At 45.8% G+C, this 14,647-nt stretch overlaps 1 protein-coding gene across 2 annotated transcripts in view; it reads left to right on the top strand.

The window, feature by feature from the left end:
- The first annotated feature begins 8,801 nt into the window (after window positions 1-8,801).
- INSYN1 (inhibitory synaptic factor 1) overlaps window positions 8,802-14,647 on the top strand; it is a 98,713-nt gene continuing 92,867 nt past the window's right edge. Inside the window, exons 1-2 of one of the 2 annotated variants that reach the window (XM_020803677.3) lie at window positions 8,802-10,188; window positions 11,015-11,978. In XM_020803677.3, coding sequence (XP_020659336.3) covers window positions 11,817-11,978 — 162 coding nt within the window. In that variant the 5' untranslated portion in view covers window positions 8,802-10,188; window positions 11,015-11,816. Of the gene's footprint in view, window positions 10,396-11,014; window positions 11,979-14,647 lie in introns of both variants that reach the window. The other variant, XM_020803679.3, reaches the window with a different exon arrangement.

The following is a 14,647-nucleotide window of genomic DNA, read 5'->3' as shown; positions in this document are numbered from 1 at the left end:
GCAAGACTTTTTTTTCCTTGCTGTTAACAAAAGATCTCAATTTTTTTGTAAATTTCAAAAGATTGTTCAGTTCTTCATAACTACAATGGCTGTTCTTTCGTTTCCTGAACTTTAAAGCCTTAAAAGCATCGGATGGGTTGCTCGTGACTTTTTGAACAAGCACTCTGTCCTTCTCAGCTTGCTTTGCTTTGCAAAGGGAAGAATACCAGTTTTGTGCAGAAACGTTCTGTACAAATTGCAGAGACCTGAGGGCTCACTCTGGGATTGAAGCTTCTTGTTGATTTAGGTCTCTGCCTGCAGAGGCAAAGGCTGAGAGTTCGATTCCCCACTGTGTCTCTTTGACAGGGGCTGGACTCAGTGATCCATAAGGTCCCTTCTAGCTCTGCAGTTCTATGATGATGATGTTGATGATGATGATTATATGGTGTCTTGTTGCACTAGAAAGCCTACACTAAAGACAATAAATAAATTAGTCAGTATTCACACTTGTGGTGTCCTGATAAAGAACTCAGTAAGAATCTTGCCCCTTGCACCTGTTCATAACTTTTTAGAAAAGAAAAGACAAACTCAGTCATCAGCCATATGGATTACCTACGTGCTACTTTACATCATATTATAGGTATACTTCATGGAGAGAGGTGCTGTATTTCTTTTTAAGTTCTGGCAATGATTTCCAAATGCTGATGCTATAATCATATGCAAATTGTATGCAAATATGTGTCCTTTGTAGTCCCAGAAGTCTGGCCCAGGATAAATGAATTTATCTGCTTTGCGTTCTCCCTCTTTGAATTTATTTTTAAGCATAAATTCGCTTCTTGGAGTTGATGCAAACATTTCCAGACTTTGGAAAGTTGTAGTTGTAGAAGGAACCAAATGAAGTGATCGCTTTCCCCTGGACAAGGGTCCACTCTTTCTGATGGCTACCTATGGGATATCCAACTTCAGATGCTCCGTGCCTTTTATCCCCAGCTGCTAAGGAAGGGCAACAACTTAAGACGGTCCTCATTACTTTTGTGCCCTGCTCGTTGGCTTCCCAGAAGCATATAGTTGGCCATGGTGATTGGATCCAGAATGAAGGGTGAAGTTGACTTTTGCTTCTTGGCAAGAGAATTCTGCTGGATAGGAGACAGCCAGTATGGTGTAGTGGTTATAGCGCTGGACGAGGATTTGGGAGACCCAGGTTGAAGTCCCCACTGAGCCACCAAACTTACTGAGTGACCTTAGGCAAGTCACTTTCTCAGCCTGATGGACATCAGAATTTTCTTGTAAGAGAAAAATAAGAAGGAGAAAAGCCATTTAGAGCACCTTGAATGGCCTGGAGGAAAGACAAGATATGTGTAGCCAATTCATACCTATTATTACTTTTCATCAATGCTGAAACAGCCATAGAAATAATAATTTCCTACCTGCCTTTTGTTGAAGTAAGCCCCTGTCTTTCCCCCCAGTCATAAAGCCACTGAGTTTAATACAGGGACAATACTGAGAGCTGGTTATTAATACTTATGTTGATCCCATCTTTCTAGGATAACAGCTAATGGTTCCCTGTTTTATCCTTAAACTGACTTTGTGACGGGCTCACGGTCACTCAGTAAGCTTTGTGGCTGAGCAGAGATTTGAAACGGAGTCTCTTGAGCCTAAATTCAACTTACTAAATCACTACAGTAAACTGATTCTTTGCACAATTTATGGTGGTTCAGGATGTGCACAGCAAAAGTTTCTGCAATTGTTTCATTGACGGTTCTTTTCAAGGCTGTTTCTTTGTTTTTTTGTGGGGGGTTTTTTCATATTTTTCATGCACTGTTCCTTTCATTTTACACAAAAAGGAAATACTCTTCCAGGTCATTGATTCCGTGTTTCCCCTTTTATATTTTCTTGTGCTCCAGAACCCTAAAGAACACTTAAAAACTGCCCCATCAAAAAAATAAAAAAAAGCAGGAGCAAGGCAACAGAGAATCAATCTAATCCAAAACCAAACAACTAAATCTCATTGTCATCATCATCATTTACTCTATTTTTAGCGTGACTTGTTTCTAACATTGTGAGCCACTTTGGGTCCTTTCACCAGGAGAAAGGCAGCCTACAAATGAAATGAAATAAGCAAGTAAGTATATAGAAAAAAGTTTATGCATAGTAGCTACGACATCAGCAAATTCGAGGCAGCAACTGAAACACTAAGGCTGGTTGGCCAAGCCTTTCTCAAGTACTCATGGAGGTTGGATCCTGACTATTTGCATAGTTTATCCACATGTATAAGGCTGCTAAGATATGCCTCCTAGAACCAAGCAAAAGAAATGAGCTTCAGTCCATGCTTTCTCCCATCACTGTTTTTCAGGCCATTCATTTTGTGTTTCCCCCGTTCATGTTTCTTTGTGCTTCAAAGCCCTAAAGAACACTTAAAAACTACTTCCTCCAAAAAAGCAGGAGCAAGGTAAAAGAGAATCAATCTATTCCAAAACCGAGCAGCAAAATATCATTGTCATCAACATCGTCATTAACTCATCACCATCAGTTATCACAGCACATCTGACTGCACATATAGTGAATCCTCCTGCCTAAGACTGACAAGTGATGATTTTGCAGTGGGGTCAAGAATTGGGGTATGTCTATCTAGGAGACATTAATTTTTCCACTCTTTGTTCCTTTGATGGGGTTGTTATTCTAGGTGCCCCATCTTCCCCAGGCCATCACAGGCTATTGGGGAGTCCTCATTCGACACAGACCTTTCTCCTGGTTCGGCTTTGGAGGTAGCAAATCCTAATATGTGGGCGAGAATCCCTCATCAGGATGTTGTTCCATCCATCCCCTGAAGGCTAGCAATCTCCACTATAACATGATTTCCTTTCTTTCTTGAAAAGATTCAGTGCAGGGTAGATGCAGATGCACACATCTGTTTTATTCTATGCCAGAGCAACAGTCTACTTAAGCCCAATGAGAGCAAATCATACAGCCAAAGCAGCCCATATTCTCCCTACCACAAATCATTAAAATACCAAAGGCTGCTCAAGTACTAATGCAACCTGTGCCTATATATCATCATTAGCCAAGTTTAATCACTTCCATGACTAGTGGAGCAAAAAAACCAAGACGTGCTCAAAAAGATGTTCAAAAACAGCTGGGTCAAGTCAGCGCTAAAATAATATACAATTGACTGGGTAGAACAAAGTTAGCAGCAATTGCTACAGAGGCCGGCACCAGCATAATCGCTAGCAATCTTCAAGACAACATAACCTCCAACATGACACAGAAGAAAACATTGAGGACAGCCCTGGATACATGAAATATCCGCCTCTTCTCACATCTTCAGGCAATAAGGATTGTGATGGCTTTTGAGCGGCGTCCCCACCCCTCCATCCATGCACCTAGCAACAGTATCGCCTGGCTTGGCTTCTGAAGCAGAAGGTGTCACTAAACTGGCCATGACAGCTGTCTTGATGTTACTTAAAATGAACAATGGGGAGGATTCCTCTAGTCTCTTTGGAAATGGCTTGATGGAGGATAGTGCTGCAGAGATTTGAATTTCTGTTTCAATTCCACTTACCGTGCAGCAGATGTGCAGGGATTCAAAGAGCCGAATAGCTTCCGGTTCCATTGAGTAGCCCACCCCTTTTCTCATGAGCAGGCATTGATAGTCTCAATAACTTATTCTGACATATGAGTTGTAGATATTTTTTTTAAAAAAAAAATTGATTACTTACAGACCAACAGCAAACTAACAAACATGACGACTTCAGCTACTTCAACGTACTGAAAGAGAGGGTAAAGACACAGAGCAAAGAGGCGGGGCTCTCTCGGAATTCAGAGGCAGGGAATCAATGATTGGTTACTACTGGATAGAGGGACAGTCACGAGAAGGGTCCCTCTCTACTAAAAGCAGCATGCGAGGCTGTAAAAACCTCAAAGAGAACTGTTTGGCCTAGACTCAGACAAGAGCTTAACTGATTCAAACTATGGGTAAGCTCCAGAGATTCTGGGACCCTGGATCCAAGATAGGCTATAGTACATAAGCTCTGGACAATCAAACTAGTCTGGATGTGACCAGAAATCCACGTTCACCTTAATGGGAGATGGGAAGGAACAAAACCAGGTTTGTGGCTTCTGGAAGAGGCCAAAGACTCACTAATGTGACGTGGGGGCCAGCTGTGTGGCACAAGCTAAAAGATTTATTCCAAGCCCACATCCAGTCCTGTTGTATCCCAGCATTGGGCCAAAGGGGGAAAACAAAACAAAACCAGAAAAAAACGTCTATTTCCCCGGATTCCTGGCACAGTGGTCCAGCTACACAGCTGGCCCAAGCACTAAGCAGAGTGAGGCAACTGCCTCAGGTAACAAGAGTCGGAGCACCCTGAAATGGCAACAGGTTGTTGCAGATTTATGCGGATTATTGTTTCACCTGGACAGGAAGAAGAGGAAAAGGTATTTCCAGGATTTTCTGCCGCATGTCACAAAACAACTCAGCTTGATGTGGGTGATTTGGCAGAAGAGGGCTATTTACTCCGCTGTTAGAGGCAGTGAAATATATTAGGCTGCGTGCATACAGCTGCACAGCAGTGGCACTGAGAAAAGGTTCCCCCCCTCCGCCCCCAGTGCTCATGGAACATGTTGGTAACACCAGGACCCATATTTTACAGATTGCTTCTGCTGCCTGGCACGCTGTCAGAAGTAGTATAAGAGACTAGCCTTCCAGAATGTGTCCTAAGCATCAGCTTGCTAGGTGTCAAAGCAGGGGGTGGGGAGGGAAGGATAACACCTTGATTCTTCCCAGGCCACTGCGTCCACAAGACCAACAAAAGAGATACAGAATGGGGGAGGGGGTGTTGTGTGGAAAGAGGAGAAGGTGGCATGGGAGCAAGCGGGAAGAGCATCTGTTGTTCAGAATCTCATCTGAGACGAGATAGCACCATCACTTGGACCTCTGCTTCCATCTGTATTTTGACATCTTCGATGCTGGCTGCTTGTCGGTTGGCTGGCCGTGTCATCTCGAATATCATTTTTACAGTGCTGCCTCGCTACACAGTTACCCTGCATGACAGTTTTTTCGCTAGACACTGGCTTTTTGCGATCGCTATAGCAATTCGCAAAACAGTGATTCCTATGGGGGAATTTCGCTGGACAATGTTTGGTCCCTGCTTCGCAAACCAATTTTCGCTAGACAACAATTTTGACAGCTCCCTCCACGCTCGCAAAACAGGTGTTTTCAGAACCTAAGCTTCGCAAGATAGCGATTTAAACAGCTGATCGGCGGTTCGCAAAGTGGCTTTCCTATGGCCGATCTTCGCTAGACAATGATGATTCTTCCCCATTGGAACGCATTAAACAGGTTTCAGTGCATTCCAATAGGGAAATGTTTTTCGCTAGACAATGATTTTGCTAAACAGCTATTTCAGTGGAACGGATTATCATCGTCTAGCGAGGCACCACTGTATGTATGTATGTATGTATGTATGTATGTATGTATGTATGTATGTATGCATGCATGCATGCATGCATGCATGCATTCATTCATTCATTCATTCATTCATTCATTCATTCATTCATTTATATCCCACCTATCTGGTCATTAGGACCACTCTAAGCAGCTATATCAGCATTTCAGAATCAGTGGGTTGCTTCCAAATAGAAAATTCGGGGTGTGTGTATGTGTGTGTAAAAATTTGGTGATAGTGGCTGGGCAGCTCTTCTTTGCCTGGGCAGATGCTTGCTGAATTGGCCGGGAAGGCGGCTTGGTTTCTCATCCATGAGAGCAGGTGATTCTGGAGAAAGCTACCCAATGGGTAGAGGCTTCTCCGGTATTTTAAAAACTGGAGTGAGCCACACCCTTCCAACCAAGAAGATGTCATGGATACAGGTGTGAAATACGTTGCCAGTTGACAGCGATAAGGAGGCAGAGAAAGACAGAATCCAGACTTTCTGAAAAGCTTGTAAAAGTTACTTTTGGAGTTTGTAGCTCCTAAAATCCCACCCCCCGCCCCGGCCAGCAAACTGTGTTTGTCTACCTATCCTAGTAAAAGTTCTTGAGGGTCTTCAGTGTTCCATCACAGGCCACCTGGTCCTTTTGAACTGCAGATGCTAGGAACGGAACCTATACCTTTTACCTATGAAGCATTTGGTTGTTTTTTTTTTCCACTGACCTATAATGCATGTGTGTTATAGGCAGCACTTGCATTTTGGAAGTGTACAAGCAAATCGCTCTTACAAAGATATACTTTATCTTGGAATGCATTCATGCATAAAGCAGCTCTTTAGCAGTACTGTACTTGGTCGAGGAGGGGTGGATAATGGCTTTTTTGCACTTGCAGGCTGGCTGATGGATTCTGGGACTCGTAGTCCAAAGAAGTAAGTTTTCTAGACTCTCAACCATGATGTCTTGAAGCAGCAAACAAAAAGGAGCTGGCGGAACAGATCGGCAGAAACTCTTTCATTAGCACAAGTGCAGATAAGCCAATGAATCATTTCTCTAACGAAAATCATAAATAAACATGGAAGGGAACGAGGAGGAGAGAGAAAGGGAGAACATGTGAAGAGAGGTCATCCAATGAGCCTCTCATAACAATTCAGGGTGATTAATCCATCCGTGGCTTCTTGTCACTGGTTCCACAGCTCCAGCCGACACTACAGAATACTAAAGACTGACAGTTACTCTTGAGTGGTAAAACATCTCTGAGAATATGAACTGAATAAAGACAAATATGAGATTACACACATATTTCTCCCATCTCTTTGATTGTGTATGTGTCCTAGTTTTTCATGCACTCCAGCACAGGTGGAACTCCCAGAAGAGAGAGCACAATTTTGTTTTCATACTGTGCATTTCCGCAGCTTGAAAACCACTGCCTAGAAATTAGGCATGGTTCAGAGTTTTGTTTGGCGCTTCCCCCCCCCCCCGAAATTATGAGCTTTCTGAAATCCCCAAGTGTCAATTGGAAATATCTGAGATTTTAAAAAGAACACTGAATATACCCCAAAACAAAACAGACATACAGTAGCTGTGCTTCTTGTTAGAGAACTTTTCTTGTTAGAATCCCTTTTCTCCTTTTCTTTGATATGACCAGGGCCAGCAGTCACACGATCATATAGATATTGAATTTGCTTGTGTGAATTCCTTCACTGAAGAATTTTATTCAGATTACTTGAGGTAAGAGTGTATTAACATTCGCAAAGTTTTGTATTAATATAGAGCACACGCAGCATGGATGTCACAAGACTGTATCCTTGGCTGGATGCATTGATTATGAACACAGATCATGCTGGCACTTATAGAGAATATAGTGATGTTAACTAGAGCGATGGTCCCCAACCTTGGGCCTCCAGATGATTTTGGACTTCAACTCCCAGAAATCCTGGCCAGCAGAGGTGGTGGTGAAGGCTTCTGGGAGTTGTAGTCCAAGAACATCTGGAGGCCCAAGGTTGGGGACCACTGAACTAGAGGATCTGAGAGCTGTAGCTGGAGAAGGTAACTTTTCTGAGCTCTGATCAGCCCCACCTACAGCCTATGTGTCTGTGTTGGGCTCTGAGGTCATCACAAAAATGCATGAAGAGAAATGTGCACAAATGTAGGCATCCTTCAGTCTCGAGAGACTATGGTATCATGCTCTGTATGGAGGTCTTGGAACAGTGTCTTGTGTGGCTGAGAAGGCCAATTCGAGAGTGACAATCCCTTCCACACTGGAGACAAATCCAATCTGTCCCCTGTCCAGCTCCCTGGTTTGCTTGTTTCGGGACTGCCTCTTTGCCTCGGTCTGCTGTACAAAGGTCTCTTCAAATTGGGAGAGGCCATGATGCACCGCCTGCCTCCAGCCTGAACTCTCAGATGTCAAGGTTTCCCATCTGTTGAGGTCCATTCCTAAGGCCTTCAGATCCCGCTTGCAGATGTCCTTGTAACGCAGCTGTGGTCTCCCTCGGGGGCGGCTTCCCTGCACTAATTCTCCATACAGGAGATCTTTTGGAATCCGACCATCAGCCATTCTCACGACGTGCCCAAGCCACAAATAGATGCATGAATTTTCATGCATGTTTCTACTCTCTGCTCTGCAATTATCATCATCGTCATTGCACAACGAAAAATAGGATGCAATGTGTAAGGATGTTTCCCTTGAGCTCAAGATCAAGATCATCCACACCGTTGTATTTCCAGTCACCATGTATGGGTATGAAAACTGGACAGTAAAGAAAACTGACAGGACCAAAAAAAAAAAAAGATTTGTTTGAAATGTGCTGCTAGAGAAGGGCTTTGCGGAGACCTTGATCTGCCAGAAAGATGAACAAGTGGGTCCTAGATCAAATCAAGCCTGAACGATCTCTGGAGGCAAAAATGCTGAGAAAGGTGGAAGGCAGCAGGAAAAGAGGAAGACCAAACGCAAGGCGGACTGACTCCCTGAAGGAAACCACAAGGTTGAGTCTACAAGAGTTGAGGAGGGCCACTGAAGACAGGACATCTTGGAGAGAGCTCATTCATAAGGTCGCCCTAAGTCGGGAGCAAGTGGACAGGATGTAACAACAACAACAACAACAACAACAACAACAACAACAAAGCTGTATTTCAAAATAAATCAGAAGATGCAGAAACGCACTCCAAGATGCCCCTGGATTCTCCTCTACCCACTTCTGCCTCTGCTCTTAAAGTGCTGACAGAGGGCGATTAGTTGAGAATGGCCTTCAGAAAAATGCCCCTTTTGGGGGAAAACCTGCCTTCTTTGTCACACCGTCTCAGGATTGCTATTCCTGAAAAAAAGAAACTTTTCCAAGATGATCTAGAGAATTCTAATCTGATTGTGGATTTCAAATCACTTCAGTGGTCCTACAGGGGCATTTTACGCACAGGATCTTTTTTTAAAAAAAAAGTTATCAGTTGCTCACTTAAATGTAAATGGCCCAGATAGGGGTTTTCTTTTGTTTTCCGATCATGATTTTTTTAAAAAAAAACAGCCCCGGCAAAAACAAAACTTCTCCGCTTACAGCAGCCGGCCCCGGAGGCCAGAGTTTCTGGCTCTTTAAATCCTCCTGCTCAGAGGAGGCCACGCCTCGTTTTTCTGACACAGCACCAGCCCAGCATCCTTAAGCTGAGCAATAGCCTTCAAGCTGGCAGCCTGGAAGAGGAGGAGGATGTTGGTGGGGATGGGGAGGGACGCGGGGGGGGGGGGAAAGAAAGAAGTGCAGTTCCCCGCCGCTCGCGAGCAGGAGAGGAGATGTCTCCGGCAGCTGCAGCGCGCACGCATCCACACACACACACACTTGCACACATCATCCATCCGCACCCCGGCTGGACAGCCGGCCCGAGTGAGCTCAGACTTGTGAGAGAGAAATAAAAAGGAGCCATCGGCATCTCTCCCTTTGGCTTGATGGCTTTCCCTCCCGACGAAGCATCAGGCATCAGGAACTGCGCGCTAAGCTGCTGCTGCTGGTGGTCCAGCCGATGCTGAAGAACCTCAAACGTGGACAGCCAAGATGATGACACTCTTCCATTGCTTCTCTTTCCCTCTCGCTCTTCTTCTCCTCCTTCCTTGCTTGGCCTGAGCCTCCTCCGTCTTCCCAGCTTGGCTGCCCGGGCCAGGATGTGAGGGAGCCCGCATCTCAAGGCACCTCTTTATGGGTCCAGCAGTCGCCTCCAGGAGCGCAACGCAAGACCTTGATGGTGCCTCCTTCTCCTCCTCCTCCGACGCTGCGCTGCCCAGCCGAACCGCTCCAGGCAGGGGGGCTTCTGGAGAAAAGAAGCTGGAGATGAGGTGGGAGGAAGGATGCTGACTTCCTTTGGCAACCCCCTCTTCTGGGTCGTCTTCTCCTCCTCCTCCCTCTTCCCAAAGACCTCTTCTTGGGCTGGGGCTATGTCACCTGTGGACTGGAGACCAGGGGGGACCCCTGCGCCGATGGGGGTGCACCCTTCTGCGATGCAGATGGAGATGCTGCGAAACTGGAGCTTCTGAACTGAATTGATTAATCTTCCCCCAGCTGCTTGGCGAGCTGGTTGCGGGGAAGGTGTGTGTGTGTGTCGGTGTGTGGTGGGGTGGCCTCTCTGCTGTCTCTCTTCATGAGCCCAGTTTCCCCCCGCACACTGTTTTTCCTCACTTCTCTCCTCCCTACTCAAAAGAAACCAGAAGGGCTATCATCACGATGCATCTCCATGTGATCCAACGGTTGAGCTGAGGGACAGGAGCATTATCATCCATCCCCTGGCTTCCACTCCACATCTTTGAGGTATTTATTTATATATATATGTTTTGTTTTCTTGGATGTACCGGATGACTAACTACCAATGTCCAGATTCACCCCAGCCTTAGAGAAAGGAAATAGGACTGAAGGATCTGCTCCTAACACCCAGGGAGGCTACCCGGAGAAAGCAGAACGGGAAATCTAGTCAGATCGAAAACAACCCTACATGGTTCCGGAGCAGCTGCTTTGGGAGTAAGTTGGCTCTTAAAATCATCGTAGGGGGATTTTAAAATGGAAGTGCTTTTGTCCCTTTCAAGAGGGTTTTCTTAAAACGGCCAAGTCCATATGCAGCCTCTCCTATTTATGGGCCCGACTGGGGGTTGGGGGCCAATGGTACTAAAGTTTAGCTTTGGTGGCATGCAAAAGTCAACAGATCAAGTAAGCGGATTCAGTTCTGCGTTGTGGTGTGGTGTGTGTCTGTGTGTGTGTGTGTGTGTGTGTGAGAGAGAGAGAGAGAGAAAGGAATAGGTCTCGATGTTTAACAATCCGACGTGATCCTCACCCAAATATATCAACCCTCATGAGGAAGTTAGCCCCACTGGGAAGGTGAAGGAGTTTGTGGGTCAAGACGGGCGTTAATCCCACAGCCTAGATCTGTTTTCCCAAGAGGGCAGGCATGTCCTGATCTGAGCAGGACCTTTGCCAATGGGGAGACTCCACTGGAAATTACCCCCGGGAATATCTGTACCGTGGTCAGATTTAGTAATTTGAACGATCAGTGGCATTCTCCCAAGAGACACCCCTTTGTGTGATTTGACTCTTCCCCCCCCTTTCCTTCTTCTCTCATTCTCTCTTCTCTCCTCATCTGCAGGAAGTGGTGTCAAATCCTCTGTGCTTCCAGCATCTTGTGGATGCCCGCCTTTTTTTTTTAATGCTGAAAATCAAGTTGGTCTTTTTTTAAAGGCGCTTCCTGAGATCCCCACAAAGAAATCTTGGTCCGGCTGGGAGTCTCTCCTGATCCACCCTCCGAGATCGCCAAGAGAATGGAGATTGCAGGAACACCAAAGTTGACCCATTCTATGGGGTCTGCAGAGGAAGACGTGGGGAGAAGACCCTGAGAGAGAAGAGAAGCCAACATTGCTGCCTTCAGGATCTCTCCGGGCAATCCTTGGAAAGGACAGTGGACAAACTAACTGTGGGGATGCCCTTTTTGCTGAGACAGCCAACATGGCATAGACCGGCGCAGCTTCTTTCTGCATTTTATCACGAGCCTGGCATTTCAAGAGTTGGCAGAGTGAAGCATGAAAAGCAAGCCTTAACCCTTTGGGTTGGCCATTCCCGGTCATTTCTCTTGACCAATTTTTCTTCCAGCTTGGCCCACCCTTGAGGCTTTGCTCTCCAACTGGAACACATGGGGTGTGTTGGATTGATTCTTCCCACGATTCCCTCCCCGTGGCCGTGGCGGCTTTGTGGCCCCCACTGAGCTAGGGTGGGGGAGATCCGGGGCTGGCTGGAAGGAAGCGTGAGGTCGGGAGTTTCTGGGGCAGGGTTGGGGAGCGTTAAGATGTGGAGATCTCCCCAGCCGAGAGGGGTTCCGTGGAGGCATAGTCTGGCTGGGCAAAAGCAGAATGCGCAGCGCCACTCTGCCCCAGCGCCCTGGCACCCTGTGAAGGATGAACTCCCGGGGCTTGCAGGATAGGCAGCCCACTGACCACGCGACCGACGGCAGCCACACCAGTGAGAGGGAACGCATCCGGGGGCGCATGAAGATGGTGATCGGGCAGCTGGAGGGTATCCTGCAGGAACTCAAGGAAGTGGCCAAGGAACTCCGTGACGTAAGTGTGGCTTGCCATGATCTAGGTGGGAGGTTGTGGAGGGTGCCAGGAAGAGAAGGGGATCGGAGAGAAAACCGGTGACGATCTGCTCAAGCTAAGCCTCTCAATGGATTGGCTGGTTTACTGCTTGCTGGTGCCGCTCATCCTGTGGAGACCTTTGTCGGTGGCAGAGATTGGGTCAGGAGGAGTCCAGTGTGGTTCTGTTAGACTGCACAGTTGCTTTCAACGATTCCTGCTGATGCTGCAGAGAGGGCATCGGGGGGGGGGGGCTCTGCAAGTCGGATTGTTGCGCTCTGCAGAAGTGGGAAAGGATCCTGGTTGTTTGAGTCTAAACTGGATTCAGGGAGAGAAAGGGAAAGAATTTGCAGAAGGAATGGGGCACATCACTAGTTCTTTATTATATGACCCAAACAAAATTGTGTCTAAATTCCCCAAAACTATATTGTGGTCATATTTTTATCAGGCGCACCAGAAAGACATCAAAGGAGGTGCAAGCTTCCATGATCTCCAGGAAGCTTCATTGGGTAAAAGATCCTAAACCATCTTATCCAATGAAGAGTTTGAATGCCTTGCTCCATTCCTCTATCATTCTTTTGGGTTTTGACCTTGTCTTAAATCCTTTTAGGTCCCAGTTGTGTGTGGGCATTTCTCTAGTCCATACAGTGGATGACAGGCGGCTTAACTTTCTGGTTGTATAAATGTTCCATGGATGTGAATTTGATTCGCAGTTGCACTGCATCCTGAGTTTGGCTGCCTCGGAAGGGTGCATATATTTCTCTGCTGAAGTCAGGCTTGTCCATATCACTGTAGGGTTGCATTTCCCTTTACAGGACCCTATTATAGGGCATGGCTTACCTGGACACCTTACCTTAACAACTGAGCTTAAAAGCATTATAATGATTGCAAGTATGCAACGGCTTTGTCAGCTTGGTGATATTTTGTATATACACCTAACACACACTGGTATGTGTTGGAAAGTGGGATTTTTGCTTGCTTGCTGTATGACAGGGTGGTTGGGCCATAGATTTTTTTTTTAACAGTATCATTCAATGTGTGATTGTCCCAGTATCTGGCATGCATCTTTCTTACTGTGACTCTCGTCATCTTCAAGGCCCGTACATGAGAAACAGCGATAATGCTCTGAATGCCATTGTTTCTTGTTGCTTTAATTGTGGCTGTTAATGTTTTGAGAAACCACCCTTAAGACATTGCTAAAAGAAAGTATAGCATAAACGTTTAACATAAACATCAAAATCAACAGTAGGCAGGCTGCATTGGGCATGCGCCACCCCTGCCCATGGGCCCACCTTTGTCTCCCCATGACATGTTCTCTAGTTTCATGCTCTAGGAAGAGCTTGACATTTTTGGGGGATTAATACCAATAGAGGAATCCTGGGAATTGAAGTCCAAACGAGCAATGTTTCCAAGCTCCGGATTCAGTAACACCCCCCCATTAGAAAGAGGGAGGGAGGAAGAGGGAGATGAGATCTCTTCTAGATGAGAAGTCATCTAGAAGCCAATCTATTTCTTTCTTCACTCACTGCTTGACGACTAGACAGCAACAGCGAAGGCTCCAGTAATTGACACTCCCCCTTCCCCACCAGGATATGGGCTTTGAAAAATAGCTATTTATGTTCACCCCTGACACATACCTTATTTGTCAATTCAAATAACTGAGAGCCGTTCTATCAATTTTGAAGTGATGTCTGTTACTGAGTTTTGAATTTCTGGTTAAACTCCTCTAGCATAAGTGCAGGGATTCACAGAGGAAAATTGCTTCAATTTCTTCAGTTTTGCCCAACCCCTTTTCTTATCAACTTGCACTTACAATCTCAATAACTCACTCCGAGACATTCGTAGGGGAAAGAATAAAAGGTTTCGTTGCTTACAATTGAGCAGCTATCAGGGAGCTGATAAACACGATTGCCTTCAACAACAGACTCACTGCTTCCAAAAGACGAAGGATAGGTGGAAAAAAACACTGAGCAGAGAGGCGGGGCTCTCTTTGACAGGAGAGAACTATTGGTTAGTACTGTTAGTGATTGTCTACAGAGTTAGAATGGAAGATGCACAGCTTCTGGTCTTGCTGTAGAACTGAACCCAGTTTTGCAGGGTGTTGTTTGCGCCCTGGGTGGCTGAATTCATGAGCCATAGCCTTTGAGATTGTCTCACCTGTCCTTTTTTTAGGTTGTATCAGACCCTGTCCACACTGTCATATAGTTACGATATGTGGTTCCTTAATAGCACTGTTTGGCATGGGACAGAAAGACCTCATCCATTTGTGTTTCTACTTAAAAGAATCCATCCTTCCCCTCTAAGAGCTGGCTGGTATCTTTCTGGCACAGGGCTAGGGCATGCAATCTTTTGGAGATTCTTCATTGAGGTGCAAAATCGCTCTTTGTTCTGCCTTTGCGGATGAGTACCTGAGTTAATATAGATTGCATAAGGAAGGACCTTTTAAGCACCAGTTACATCACACCAAATTTCACAGTGTGGACAGGCCCTCAGCCCTTCTGTATGTTTCTCTTGGCTACGTCATTCATTCTCCATCCTTGTACTTTTGAGTACCAAAAAGAAGAAGATGTCTAGATGTTCAGATCTGCTTCCCTGATCCTGGAATTTTTTACATCTGTAAAAAAAAATGAAATACAGTCGACCCTTGACTTACA

This window comes from Pogona vitticeps, chromosome 12, assembly GCF_051106095.1.
Source record: "Pogona vitticeps strain Pit_001003342236 chromosome 12, PviZW2.1, whole genome shotgun sequence".
NCBI lineage: Eukaryota > Metazoa > Chordata > Lepidosauria > Squamata > Agamidae > Pogona > Pogona vitticeps.
This window is presented reverse-complemented; position numbering and strand designations above follow the sequence as displayed.